General features: G+C 34.9%; 1 protein-coding gene across 1 annotated transcript; it reads right to left on the bottom strand.

Annotated features, from left to right (window-relative positions):
- Positions 1-8,535: 8,535 nt before the first annotated feature.
- Positions 8,536-14,376, bottom strand: LOC132545632 (homeobox protein CDX-1-like). Its single transcript, XM_060209329.1, has 2 exons — positions 13,866-14,376; positions 8,536-9,011 (listed from the first exon to the last, which is right to left on the bottom strand). Exons 1-2 carry the CDS (start codon positions 14,374-14,376, stop codon positions 8,536-8,538), a joined length of 987 nt encoding a protein of 328 aa, XP_060065312.1.
- Positions 14,377-15,517: the final 1,141 nt, after the last annotated feature.

Raw genomic sequence — 15,517 nt, 5'->3', positions numbered from 1 at the left:
ATGGTGATCTCACAGAGATTAACATATCATATCATCTTTTAATTTATTAATTGTGAAAATCTATACCACATTTGTTAAAATGATTTACTACAAGGCTACATCACATCAACAACATATTTGCATTTTTGTTTAAATATCTTTACACGTCAAATACGACTTAAAATGAAAAATTACCCTTCCGGATCCAATATTGTTACATTAATTTAAAACAATCATATATGGGACCCAGCTCTGTCAATATTTGTGTGTTTGCTATGATCTTGTGTATATGAAATCAAATTTGAAATTCCTTTGGTATTTCTAGAGAATAATATGTATTTTAGTATGAACCTTCTTAAAGTTATTATTCTGAATATTTTGATACAAATATTCTAAATATACATTGTAATTATCCAAATGTTATGTACAAGTGACAAATCATGGACATGATGTGGTAGAACTTTGTGTCGCCCAGGATCCTGCCAACATATCATATTTAAGAGCCCTAATGAACAGGTGCTACAAAGTTCTCAGTGAGTACTATACTGTCTGTTTTAGGAGAATAGAATTCATAGAGGATGTACCATTGTGTCAGTTAGAACTTTAACAGATTAAGTACAGGGATATCTGGGGGAATGTTTATAAACACAGTTGTTACAGAAATGTTAGGATCATTTCTGGGGTTTTCGATGCACAAATATCTCCGGTACATATAAAACATCTTCGATCATTTATAAAACAAGTGCGTATTTATGAAACTTCCTAGGACCATTTATAAAACGTGTAAGGTACCTTTATAAAACATCTCAGGAATAGACATTAAGTGTCTTAAGACCATTTATAAAACTATTGACAACACGTTTAGGGAACAACTATCAGGGGCCATTTTTATAGGTAAACTAAATACCAAGGTCTAGATACTACTTCTGAGATAAACTTTAAATAGTATATACGCAATGATCTGGGAATCATTTCTGTGTTATCTATGAAGAATGACCCAGGTAACACATATACGTATACCAAAAAATTAAAGTAGATTTTTGACTAAGATCCGCAGCCATGGTTACACAAGATGAAGTCTATGGATGCTGGCTACCGAACAATGTCTCAATATTCTCGGTGGAAGCGCGAGATATCTACCTCGCCCTTGAATATATTGATACAAACAGAGTAATGATAGTTGTTATCTATTCAGACCCTCTTTCTGTAGTACAGAGTCTTAGCAATAGCAATATCGAAAATATTTTCATTCGTAATACATCAATACTATATCATGAATTTGCCTTTAACTTTCGTATTGCTGTTTGCTGGGTTCCTGGGCACAAGGGAATACTAGGCAATGAAAAAGCAGATCGTGCCGCAAAGGAAGCTTTATTGTTATCACCTGTTGTTTTTAAACTTCATTTTGCTGATTTTAAACCATTAATTAAACCATTTTAACAACTCGGTGGCAGGAGGCATGGAATCAATATATCAATAATAAATTGCACTCCGTAAAATCTGTCATCGGTGAATGGTCTCCATGCTCTAGAGACAACCACCGAGACAAAGTTGTCCTTGCCGTCTTCGGATGGGCCATACATACCTTACACATTCACATATGTTGAAAAGCGAAGATAATCCTCGGTGCACAGGATGTTAAATATTTTTATTGGACTGCACTGACCTTCTGTATTCTCGAGATTTTTTTATCGAAACGTTACAAGTCTAAAGACCCTTTTTGAAACTGTAGAGAATTATAAAAATCAAGGTTATCTGAAAATTGTTGGTCTATATAACGGACTATGACTTACCATTTTAATTTTTTGTGATAATATAACCATTTAAGATTTTTAGCATTTGTCTTTTACCTTTTAGTTTGTTTGATGTTATTTCCTTTATGGATCGCTGAGTGTTTTACCGGTTGATGGCCCTAATGACCTTTTATGTGTAATAATAAATTATTATCATTATTGACTAACAACTCATTCCTGAAGTAAAATCTCTTGTGGAAAGGGTCTTGAAGTACATGTATAACATCATTTTCGAATCCTAAATATGGCGGAGAAATTTATGTAAAACAATGTTTTACGAAATACAGAGCACAATCACAATTTCACGAGGTGGTACAAACTAAGAGGTTTCTCTATAATCAGTGAGTCAAATAATTAGTAAATGATAAATAATGAATTAAAATAGTCCTCGGAACAAAGATTAAAAAACGCAGATGATTATAAACTGACATGGTTCAGTGGTTAGAGTTAAGAAGGATCCACAGAATCATTATTACAAGATAAAGACTGACGACTCTGTACAATTTGTAAAAAACTATTTAGGGACAGTTACACGTGTGTTTGGGAATACACAGTAGTTGAAACATTCTGGAAATGAAGTTAGATCAGAAACCAAACAAGATCGTGTAATAACAATATTGATAACATCTGAGACAAAAAATAAGACCAACTCAAAAGTCATACATATAAATCTCTGTCATCACTAAATTATAAAGTCATTCATACAAAGATCTTCATTGAGAATAGAAAAATTCAATTTACTAGTAAAACATCAAACATTGTCGACTTTGATAGAGATTGAGATATATACAAATAATGTCAGTACATTTGGAAGAAATCACGTGAACTAACAAAAATTGAACATTGATGAGGCGTTTAGACAGGTTATGTCACAAGATTACAGATAAATCAAAATTAGAAGCAGAATTAGAGAACATTACAAAGACGAAAATCCAGCTATGGCGCTAAAATTGTAACATGTGACTTACAAAAATGACTGAGAATAAACAAAATCAAACACGTGTTCCATCAATAAAAGGTAACAAACGACGAAACGGAAAAGTCTTTGTGAAGGAATAAACATTTATTCTTAGACATATCAAAAGTCATATACCATATATTTATACTTATTTATAGTTAATTTTCTTATATTTTTCTTTTCTGAATTTGAATTATAAGTATGCCACTAAAACATGTCTGAACATACATGTATCATTTTTAATACAGTATAAGATTCGCTCATGTTGATAGGAGCAATATGAAATCTTGACCACCAGGACATCAAAGATTCTGGTATCTCCCATCGACCCTTGTCTGTGTATCTTGTAATGTTTACAATTTTCGATATGGTCATATCTGGGTCGAACGATGACGCAAGTTTTATGATGGTTCCCTGCTCTCGTCAAAGACTCCGTACCAACACCGCTCGGACGTGGCGTGCTACGAAACGGCAGGGAAACAGTTGGGTACCGAACCCATCCATGTTAGTCTTACACTTATAGATTTAATCCAAGACTTATCTGTCCTCTCGAACCCGCCATAAATACGGAATTCATGAAGTCAGGTGTGTCATGTAAAGATCATAAAACAATAAATTTCCTGTAATACATCATGGAGAGGAAACCCGTACCCAAACACAATGCTGCTTGTTACCGGCGTACGGTAAACATATCAACATGTCCCTATGCGATTTTACGGCATATTTTATTATTCAAATAAAACAAAAATATCCATTTTATGTGGGCCACCTATAAGACCAACATGAACATAAAATAAAAATGTTATGAAAACTCTGATAGGTCGAAAGGTTAGATGGACTTGCACTCCATTTCTGTAAAATCAACAAGTCAAAATTTTATAAATGTCCTGTGTCATATTTTTGACAGCCTTAGAAAGTACTGTTGAAATAGACGTTTGACATACATTGTAATTTTCGAATAAATTACCTTTCTGTGCCTTAAATCTGTTGGGAAAAAATCAACAACTGTGTATAATGGTGCATTAGCAATTATCATTTTGATTACAGCGAGTGTTTTGGTTTTGAGGTAAACCGTAAGACTAGAGAATTTGAAATGTGGTTACGTCTTTAGACTAAAACAAGCATGGATACATCATCTTCTCTGAAGAGTAAAGCTAAGGTTATAACATAAATAGGTATCATTTTCAGTCCTTGTATCTAATCAGGTTATGACAATGCATTGTCAATCATTACTAGTGTGAATTAGAAGGAAAAAACAAACTAATGTTATTTTATAACAAGCACAGGTCATCGAAGAAGCAATAAGAAAACACGACATTAAAACAAAATAGTAACTCTAAATTATTATCAGTAAAACGAGGATAGAATATTATTAAACGAAATATTTACTCATAGACCTTTTGAAATAGGAGGCTTGTTAATGCAATCACTAAACATCTTTTCTGTTTTTTAGCTGGGTTCATGTTGTAGCTTTTCGTTTGTTATCATTCCTATTTACTGGTTAATTACGTACGACTGTAAATTATCAGTTAGGGTTTGTCAGTGTGTGACCACAATGTCAAACCTCATTTGTTTATTTATTGTTTTATGCTTTTAATTATTTTGAATCAATTGAATTAACTGTCACCATTTTTTGTATTATTCATTCATTCTTTCAAATTGAGCATACATGTACGACAGGAACATGTATACAATGATGATAGTAAATAGCGCTTTGATATATATATTTGAAGAAAAATATACAATATGCATAACAGAAAAACAGAATTCGTCAATTGCCTTCTATGCCTTTCATTGGTCTCTCCGGGAATGTTTTGTATCAAGAGTTTAGTAGTGCAGTAGTTGTGTCAGAAAAAATAAAGAACAAAACAAACATAAATGTGAACGGCCGGATATCAATTATGAATGTCTGCAGCGTGTTTTTCTAGTCTTTTACAAGTTTTTTCATATTGTATTTGAATATTTTGTATATGTTGTTATAGTCGTATATTGTACATTGCTTTCTTGTGTATTTTTCTGTTATATTGTTGTAAGGTTGTAAGTTGTAATACTTAAAGTGAATATAATATACAATACAATACGATACGGTGCAATACAATACAGTACAGTACAATACAGTACAATTCTGATTAATCATATTTGATAACCATCTCTTATCAAGTAATCAAGGATGCCTCAGTTGTTTATATAGTTGTATATATCTAAGAATTATATTTACTAGTACATACCATTAAATCCATATCATTTTCTCACTTCGACAAATGTATATTTTCGAATCTAAAATTCAATATATATTTGGTATGAAATGTAGACGTGTCAAGGAAATCTTCATGTGGGTGATGTATCACAAAAGAAGAAACCACAGTATGCAAAACCCGATTTTATTTACATTGTAAATTATATAATGGTAGTAAATACTTCTCTTTCACCATACACGAATACAAGAATGAGAACTTTTAGTATATACAGGATAATATATATGTGCTGCTCACCATTGTTGACTTCACAGGCGTAGCCAAACATATCAATATTGATTCAGATCCATTTAACTAATCGATACTGTCTCCAACACAGGCAACTTAATGTTTAAACTGCTGTTACCAAAAATGATGTCTAAATAAATACCTACGGATTTATAAAACCTTGGTTAAATATATAATGGTTGCTTATAACAAAATATTTAACCTTAGGAGTTCACGAGTAACTAGACAACCAAGACTGAAGTCTTTACAAATATTTATAACAAACTTAGCGTTGTCATATTTTTTCTATTTCCTAATATGGTCTTAACATTGAATCAGTCACGATTTGACGAGGAAATCTTATAAAATAAAATTTTATAACAGTATTCATATTTAACAAATGAACACACATATCTAACACGTGCACCAGCAGAAAATGATGAAGAAATTAATATAAGGTATAAAATAACTAATCAGTTTAACAACAAATTCATTTCTTGATTTTCAAACTTGTTTTTATTAAAAGCGATATGTTTTATTATTCTCTTCGAAAATGGTAAAGTTTTCTTTGCAAAACATACAGTTTTCAAAGTGTCTTCATATATCTTGTAATTTCTCTAAGATAAAACTCATTCTAAACCGTATTTCAAACAATGACATTCAGCATACAGTTAAGTCATGTGAAGATTTTTCCTATTATCAGGCCGACTTCTACCGTCGTACTGACAAAGGACAGGTTTTTATCCACGTCAAAATTAGGAGGCACAACATGCACATAGATTACATCTTACAAATCAAGGTTATGTTGTAACTCAGTGTGGATGTGATCTGTTCTCATACCAATTGGAGAGACAACATGGTCTGCCAAATGTAACAAACTGGTTTGTTCTGTTCTTTCTTCAATATCTCACTTGTGACAAATTGTCAAACTGATAATTCAGTAGACCCTTAACACTGGACACATAGATTTTCTTGTCGAACTACATGTATCTCCGGAGTAAGATCCAGTAAACCAGCAACCAGGTCGTGTTTATCCTAACAGTAGTCTCAATGTTGTGTAGTATTTGCGAGTTTAAGTGCGAATCAACGTCAGGTTTTGCATTAAAATGTCATTAGAAGGATAAAGATTACTTCTGATTGAGTCTTTCAGATTTGTCACGAGGGAAACTGATTCTCGTGTACATTTCCACTTCCTGTTCACACCTGCGCATCATAGATTTTAGATATAAATCACACAATTCTACTTATCTAGACTTACAAAAACACGGCAATAATGGGGCCTATAGCCAAAGGTCGAGTTTCTATACAATAAAGGTCAGCTTGATTGGATTCCGTCCCGCTACTCCTTGGATTCTATACTCATTGGATTCCGTCTCAAGTGCTCGGATTCCGACCCAGTACTCGGATTCCGTTCCTTAATTCATTGGGTTCTGGCTATCTACCCATTGGATTCAATAATTATATTCATTGAGTTATGACTTTCTACTCATTAGGTTCTGTCCTAATTGAGTTCATTTCCACTTTTTATTGAGTTCTATCTCTTTGCTTCTCCCGAGTTGATATTTTGGTTTAGTCGTGTCTTACTACCGCCAAAGATCAGATCATCGTTGAGTCATGTTCCTCTGTACAACTACCGTTCTATAAATGTATTTATAATGAATACTGAAATCCAGAGTCCTCAAAACTCATTACTTGGTTCATATCTATAAGAAGATATATCACATAGCTTGATATCTTGATATTTTCTTCTCTTCCTGTATAAAACATGTGCATGTTCATGGGCCTATGATATTTCAACGTACAGCACGTAAATATAGATTAATTCCCACTTCAAGAGAAATTTTGTTTTTATATAAAAACAATTCAGAGTTTGACTTAAACCTATAATATCATATCCCGGCAATAACATAGCAGTACCTTTATCACATCTTTATAAACACTAACATTTCTTTTAGGAATCAAATATAAAATTGCGATAAAGGGTTTTATTTCGTGAAGTGAAAATCAATGGAACAGAAACCTAAGATATGCAGTCCCTTTAACGTAGTGGTTGTCAGCCGAATAGCCGTTACATTTCTTATGTTCAGTTAAACTTGAAAGGGTATCGCTGACTATTGTATTATGTACATAACGTGAGTTATGTAGATTTGATTATAGAAAACAATTACTTGTTGCATAGTTTCAAGGTTTCATATTGTGTCTGATACGAAATCGCCACCAAAATAATCTCCATTCCTTTTAACTTAGCAAACACTGTGGACCGTTCCTCCGTACACACCCGTGAACGCTGTCTTTATCTCAATTAATATTGAAAGGGATCGATTTGCTCTCCTTCAAACCAAAATTTTGAAATATAGACAGAATGCCGACTTCAACAGCTTTGTGACTTTTCTTCGTATTTGGATTACTGATGGTTTGATTGTGATGGATGTCGTGGTGTTTGTATGACTTTTGGTATTGTGTGGTTAGTTTTCAGTTAATATATTTGTATGATCAAGTTTGTAGCGCCTTGATATAAAACGATATTTTTTTCACGTATTTGCTGTTTAACCTAGTGTCGTTTTATTCTTAACCAATACGACCTGTTGTAATTTTTCATATTTAATCAGAATTCGATCTACCACGTTGCACATGATAGTATGTAATATGCTTTCCTGAACTCATAAGGAAACAGGTGTTTTTTTAATTCGACAGAGTGAGTTCAAATTTTGAGAATGAAAATGATGAAAAAACAGCATATAACGTAAAAAGGTGTTTATTCTATAATCAATAAATGATGACAAATATTAAATATCACTCTTTCATTCAATGATTTAATCGTAATTCTGATATAGTCGTGAACATGTCAGCATGTTCACATAGGACAACTACTTCTTCCTGTTTAGATAAAATAGTACTTTATTGATATTTCAAAATTGTGCGTGTGTATGTTGACGTCATCGAATTAGCGCACGCAACAATCACGTCACGTGAAAATTGTATATACAATAATATATTATTATTCCAAACTATAACCATATGTACACCGAGTATTCTACATTCACCATTGATTCTAAATGTCTCGCCCCTGAAGTCACCAATGTTTGGTCGTATGATTATCTGGTTCCAATGCAGTTCATGAATGATAGAATTCATGTAGTTTAGTGAACTATTTAACAATTAAGTTTCTCTTGTTCACTGTTGTTTTCTTGTTCACTAGTTCACTATATCTGGTCCTCTTGCTGTCCAGTTCACTAGTGTGTTTGTCTATTTCACCAGATTCGTGTGACTGTTGGTAACTCAAAGAGGCGATCTTGAAGGTCAGTAAAGACAAATTGCACAATTGATAATAAGTTTATTGCCATCACGCATGCTGCGTCACAAGTTCACTTGGGTCCATTTTTATTGTGGGCACGTGTAGTGGTGACGTATCTTTTGTTGTTGTCACGTGCAGCGGTGACGTAGGGTGTACCATGTGTCCTTGACCTTGCTCTTGCATGTGTGTGGTTGTCGGGCAGTAGTCGTCGTTGGGGTCAGACTTGATGTGCATACTGTTCAGCGGAAGTGACATACCTTGGACGTCACTCATAGCATCGCTGTGAAGATTTACTTCCGATGAACCTTTTCCACCATCCTCTCGTTTCTTGTTTTGCTTCCTCTCCTTGGCGCGACGGTTTTGGAACCAGATCTTGACCTGGCGTTCAGAAAGGGCCAAGGTCTGGGCAAGTTCTGACTTCCGGCGAATTGTGATGTAGCGACTGTAGTGGAACTCTTTTTCCAGCTCTAGACGCTGGTGGTCACTGTATACTACACGGTATTTGTCCTTGGTTCTTGTCTTGCCTGAAAGATACAAATTGAGGCTCATAAACCTTAAGGTGTTACAGAATATTAAAATGGTTTTTTACAAAGGAAAATTTTAGGAAGTCGACCATCTGTCTTAGCACTTGAAGTAAATACCACTTGCTCAGCACCACTTGTCGATATCCTGACAAAGCATGCAAAATACAAATCATAAAAAAAATTCTACTAAAGCCGACAACATTCAAGGCTTTGTAGCTGGGGTGGGGGGAGATGGGAAGGGGGGTAACAATGTTGTGTGGTATATTTGTATTATATTTTGTTGGGTTTTTTTATTGCTTTTGTTTTGTGTTGTTTTCTTTTTATGAGAGAATTTCGTAAGATGTTCGTTTGTGTATATTTTTTTATCTGTACCAGGTCTATATGAAAAAGACAGGGTTCCTGAATTGACCCAGACAACAGCTCCCGGGACGTCGCTAGGTAATTACTACTAGACAATAGCTAGTCTCTATCTCCCTGTCTTGGAGATTAAAATGTGGACGTTCATTGCGCAAGATCGGAAATCCTACCATACGCATTCTGTCGATTCTTCAGGAGATGATTCTCGACATTTCTGGTTTTTAAGTGCCTAAGGGCGGTCTTAATTAAATGTTCGGGCCTGTGAGACTGCCCTTTACCTGGTCAAGCAGGTGAGAGTGTCTTCTCGGACATCCGTGAACTGACCAGTTACGGCACAAGTGGTGTAAGGGTCCCAATGGGACACGAGACTAGTCAGTGATAAAGATCGCAGTGCGTTCTTCACATTAAAACCTTAAAATATTAACACTGGGCATTGGCCGAATAATCAACTGACCATTGATACCGTTTGTGTAAATTGGTCCGAAGCAAATGCAATTACCGATATTTACCTGTAGGGTGTTTTATCGTGTGTTTGATAGCTCGTGGATCGTGGATGTAGTTGAGAGACGAGTGTTAAACTGGACGAGTCATAGAATCAGCAATCCTATTATCACATATAATAGGTTTATAGTTGTCTTATAACAGTTTAAGCGAATAAACGACATATTTACCTATTAAACATTTATTTGATATGGACAAAGTAGTTTTGACTTTCGCATTCTTTGAATGAGGTACGTTGGGTTAAAAGTGATTTTCTCTCAAATCAGTTTTTTTTTTTTTTTCCAAAAAAAAATGCACCAGCAGGATTTTTCTCTCTTTCTCTCGAAACATTCTTTTTGATTTACTGGGTCGTTTAAAAATCTATTCACAATTATTTGAAGATTTACAGATAACGTTATGTGTGGTTCTCATCCCACGGTAGTTATCACTACCGCTTACGTAAAAATGGCCGAAATTTAGCATGGACCATTTGGATTTCCGTCCAACAATCGGCGGTTAATCCTAATTAGATGGACATCGCGGTAGGTGGCAACGATGGAAACAACTTTTCTTTGATTACTCGGTGGAGTTTGCTGCCCTGTGGTTTTCCCATCGTGGGTGCTTGATTGTCTAAACCGACCCCGGAAGGGTATTTATCTAGAACCGTTTTGATGCCATGCGTTTCCGCTAAATGTTACTAGGGACATATCAAATCGATTGATCAAATTCATTATTAATTATCTGGAAGGGACAAATCTCATCTTGATTCTACATTATTTGTATTTTGTTAAATTTCTGTATATCGGTTCCCTGTTCTTTAATTTAGAGGAGTTTTTACGTGTATATCGTATGTAAAACAAATATGATTTAAAATTGTACTAGTTGTTTCCACGAGCTAACGCCCATACTTGTTTAGTTGATAGTAAATATGACCATATGGTGCCGTATTAAATATCTATAAAGTCTGTCCTTACATGCATTGGATCCGTTTGTCCTGGGTACCTGGTATAGCTTGATAAACAGTTTTGAATCACATTTTGGATGAAATTTAATTTCGATGTCAGATCTATCATCAATTATGCAATCAACAATATCACGAAAATATATTGAACTGGGAATGATTTTTGTTGGTTGGTTACAGGTCTAGCAACGAGAACTGGGAATGAGATTTTATTTCAAACGTTTGTAATAATAAATGTTTGGCTACAGACGGGCGTGCAACACTCCAGATTAAACAGGTGAAAAGTAAGCATTTAAAAATGTTCTAACTTCTATCAAGCTTATATCGCTGTTCTCTTGAAGTCTCGACACCGCTATCCCTGCTCCCAATCCCTGGGGATATAAATAGATCCGACACCCCCACTGTAGCATTCTCAGAGAAATCTACCCATTGTTCTACCCCGATAAGAATCAAACACATAACAAACATCTGCATAATCTTTGTCATGAATACGCCCAGACAGATCAGAGAAATTTTAAAGATATGTCCAAACGAAAACTTGTATACCATGTCCTCAAATACAATCCGAGGATTTTCGGTCAGGAGTTTGTCCTACTATCATTCCAACAACCGCGGATAAATCGTAAACGCTATCGCCAGGACTAATCCAGCTACGAGATTGATGTCTTTCTGCTATTCATCAGTGACGAACAGAAAATAGCAGTTAAACGGTAATTCCACATTTCTGTTAAATCCCGTCTTTGATTTATTTTGTCGAGTTCACGAGTATGAGAGCCTTGTTATCACGATTATATCCCCAGTGAAAACACAGGCGATATTTGAAAAGCTATATTCTGATAGCGAGCACAGCTGTCTTTGTCATGGCCCATGGTTAATAACTGTTAGATATTGATACTTCGCACATTTCTGTTGAATTGGAATTCAATTTCGATAGATAAAGTGACCAATTAATTAAAGCTTACACTAATTTATAACATGGCTATTCTCGTGTACATGTACTATCTAAAACCTTTGGTACCGTTTTTACTAACTGATGGTGATGCTCCATGGCAGAGAGATTAAATGGTGTTTTATCTAAATATAACAAAAGAACGAGATAAATTATTTCGCACCAAGTTAAATACTTACAGAAAATATAATTTATCAATAAATGTTCAATATCTTTATAATCATTGATTTATTTTCTGAATAATTGTGTTAAGACTGTTCTGTATTGTTCTTTTTCAATTATTGAAATGATAAATATTTCTGTCTCGGTAATCACGGCAAGCTATGTGTTTATCAATATCTCAAAAAAAGAAAAACTCACTGGTCAATTTTTTATAGATTGACTTCAAAATTATTTGAAATGTCGAGACATTGATAATTATTAACGTACCTGTCTATTTACAGGTTTATAACCGACCTAGTATATTCGAGAAGATTTACAATCCCAGTGTTTTACAACCTCACAGTTCCTCTAGAATCATTGTAATTATTTCCCTCCATAAAATGGACCGTAAACATATTGTCCATTAGCAAAATGACATTCACTAATTGTCTATACGGGCGGTGCATAAATTCATAAATTGGCAACTTTTTAACTATTCGTAATTTCAACTTCTCATTTAATTTATCTAATTACTAGTTGACTTGATATTGTCGTTCTAAAAGGATAAACAAAAAAATAATATATGATTTTTTATCTCTTTTTTAAATGTGACGTGTGCATATTTCTAAGAAATTTTGTGTAAATATTACTACATTGGTAATAAATTAGATGTGTGTTGTTCTGTTTGTACGATCAAGTGAAAATTGTAAAAATCATGCCAATTTCTTTTCGTGTGAAAAATTCCTTGTGTATTTGAAATGAAATGACATGAATAAGGTAACCTATCTTCGGGAGATTTACCTGAAATTGCTGTTGATTGGACAATGGCTGTGATGGTCAGTGCGTATTAACTCGACAAATTAACGTCTGAGTGTAGGTGTCTCTGATCTTTGGTCAGTCTATTGTGACCACTGGCCGAAGCGACAAAATTAGATTGGAAATCAATCCTTGCTGAATAGGTACGAAAATATCTAACACGACCGTTATGTCACTATTGTTGGTGCAGGAAAAAGTCTACGTATTATCTTCACGTATTTGTTATATACCTAGGTTCAATTGTTATAACAAAACAGTCGTTGTCAAAGCCAATTAAGAGTATGTCTCACCTGTATTACAGGTAACGGGTGGTCGAGGGTGGTCAATGACAATCCCAGATTATCCGGAATTACCAGGATTGACCACAACAAATAAAAGTGACTATTCAAAGATCGCACCGGAGATAGGAAAATCACATCACCATGTACAATTTTTTATAGTCTGGACTGGTACATAATACATTACTGAATAATACCATCACTTGGTAATGTGGAATGAAAGTTTTTGATATTCCCTGATTTAGACATTTTTTTTCTCGAGATATTTAAATGATTTCAAAAACGAGAATAAAAGTAAAATAAAAATAGGAGATTAGAGTATTAGTAAATTACACATCACCACGGACGTATGATATAAATACAAAGGACATTACTGAATAGGATAACAAATGTGACGGACATTTATCTTAAGTGGAAAAAACTGACCAGACATGCTCGTAAGATTAAATGTTCCTGTTTTACTGAAGAGTTACTGAAGAAATGAAAATCAATTAGTTATGCAATTTATTGTGATAAATAAAGATTTTTTTTATCTGATTACCGCCCTTTATTTTTGTAAAGTAATAATAAGGATATAATTACTTTATCTGCACGTAGTAATAAAAAGGAAAGGACAACTATAATATAATAATTATATATTTAGTTTACTAAAATATGAAAAATCAACACCAGTTTTGTAATATTTTTAAAAATCAGAAAATAAATTTGGTTTAAGATATACTTCTCTAAACTACCAACAGAATAATATTCCAGGGTATTGTAATTCAGAACCAAAAACCGTTTATTTTCCATTTGTATTTAACTATTGACAATTCCGTGACAACTAAATCAATTGAGAAGAACAAATTGAAACAAATGAAACCATAAATTACCTGCACTTGGTGCACTTGTAGTATAAGAGGCTTTCTTCATCCAGTCGAAGGGGGGTCGGAGCTGTTTATTGGACGGAGAACCAGCACTACCGGAGGAGGTGGTAGAGGTAGGGGAGCCTTCAGACTGAGGGGGACTCCCCAGGATAGTAAGTGTCTGATTCCCCTGGGGCACGGGTGTTGGATGTTGGTTGTACACCATGTTTCCGGGGCGATATGAGTAGTGCATGGACTGTGGACTGTGGGAGGAGGTGGTGGTTGTCGGCATCCCTGAATAGTTCATCCATTCATCCATCCCCTGGGGCCGGGCCATGGACGGGCTAGATGCAGTCCCGTCGTACATATACTGCTGCTGAAATGCCGTATTAGGATCCACATATTGCGAGAAGTCTTGAGTCTGGGAGCTATATTGGGTACCCTGATACCCGGGGAAATGTCCGTAGGTGTAATTAGTGACAGGGGAGGGATGACGACCAGTTGGAAACATATTGTTCTCCTGACACAGTACCGGCATTGTCACACCGAAAAAAGTCCAGACACCAGCAATCCGCGGTAAAACACAAGTCCGAACGGAATACACACGGAACTATATCCTAATTCTATGATGAACTTGGAACAGTAATAAATGTTGTTTCTCCTTACACTAGATTCTTCACGACTGGTAATGATTAATGAACGTCCAAATGTTTCCAAAATAAGTCCCACTTTTTAACATCAGATGTAATTTACAAACCGTTAATTTTGGCCACTGTTATTTATGTCTACAACTCTCTTGTTGTCATACACCTGTTCGTTTCTGCCTATTTATAAGGTCGCATGTGCTTTATGGTAAGTCATGTTTCATATTTGGTCAAGCCCCGCCCTCGCCATAACCAGCACATGATTTCACTTGATTTGATTGGACGCGACATCCTGTGTCATAGGGAAAGGTCAATACGCGGCGCCTTTGTAGTCCGGTTAAGCCCCGCCCCTGACCAGGTAACGAGTGAGTGGTATCGGGTGAATGGGAAAAGATAGCTTTACGTTGGAAGTGAAAAGATTAGCTCATAAAACAATCTATTTACATGTGGATTATTTGAAAGTTTTATACCTGTGCATTATATTTAGAATAAATCAAAGAAAATTGGAATTCTGTATACTTGAAAGAAAATATTCTGGTTTCTAATCCTTTTTAAAGTTTTCTTTTTTTCATTTTTCCTTTTTAGAATAATTATGAATCGAAAAATGTTTTTGAACGCTTACAGCCTAAGACGATGAATAAATAGGAAAACTAATCGACAAAGTCCATAAACCGTTCACGTAGTGTGTTTAGTACTAAGAGAGTACAGCTCGATTTTAATGACAGTAAATGGATATTTTATGGACGTTAACTTTAGGGCAATGATAGCTCAGTATGTTTGCTTCACAACTATCTGTGTAAATACGATATGTCCACGATCTGACTTTGATGTGTTAGGAGACCCCACCACACCATCCTTCTTCCCCCCTACCCCACAGCCGACACACAAGTATCACATTGACCATCCCCGTACTTTCCTGTGCGAATTTCAGGAAAACCGTTCATTATATCATTAACCTAAATTATGCAGTTAATCACCCACGATGAGGCCAATCTGGAGAAATTCTGCTTTTAGGTAATACCGAACTTACAGATG

The sequence above is a fragment of the Ylistrum balloti genome, unplaced genomic scaffold (assembly GCF_031769215.1).
Source record: "Ylistrum balloti isolate Yb309-2 unplaced genomic scaffold, AGI_CSIRO_Ybal_v1 Utg369850, whole genome shotgun sequence".
In the NCBI taxonomy this organism is placed as follows: domain Eukaryota; kingdom Metazoa; phylum Mollusca; class Bivalvia; order Pectinida; family Pectinidae; genus Ylistrum; species Ylistrum balloti.
This window is presented reverse-complemented; position numbering and strand designations above follow the sequence as displayed.

Bases quoted from the DNA above. Each gene is read 5' to 3' on its own strand.
- LOC132545632 (XM_060209329.1), bottom strand. From the start codon at position 14,376: ATGCCGGTACTGTGTCAGGAGAACAATATGTTTCCAACTGGTCGTCAT. The intron at 9,012-13,865 runs GTAATTTATGGT...TGTATCTTTCAG, and splicing joins TACAAGTGCACCAAGTGCAG to GCAAGACAAGAACCAAGGAC.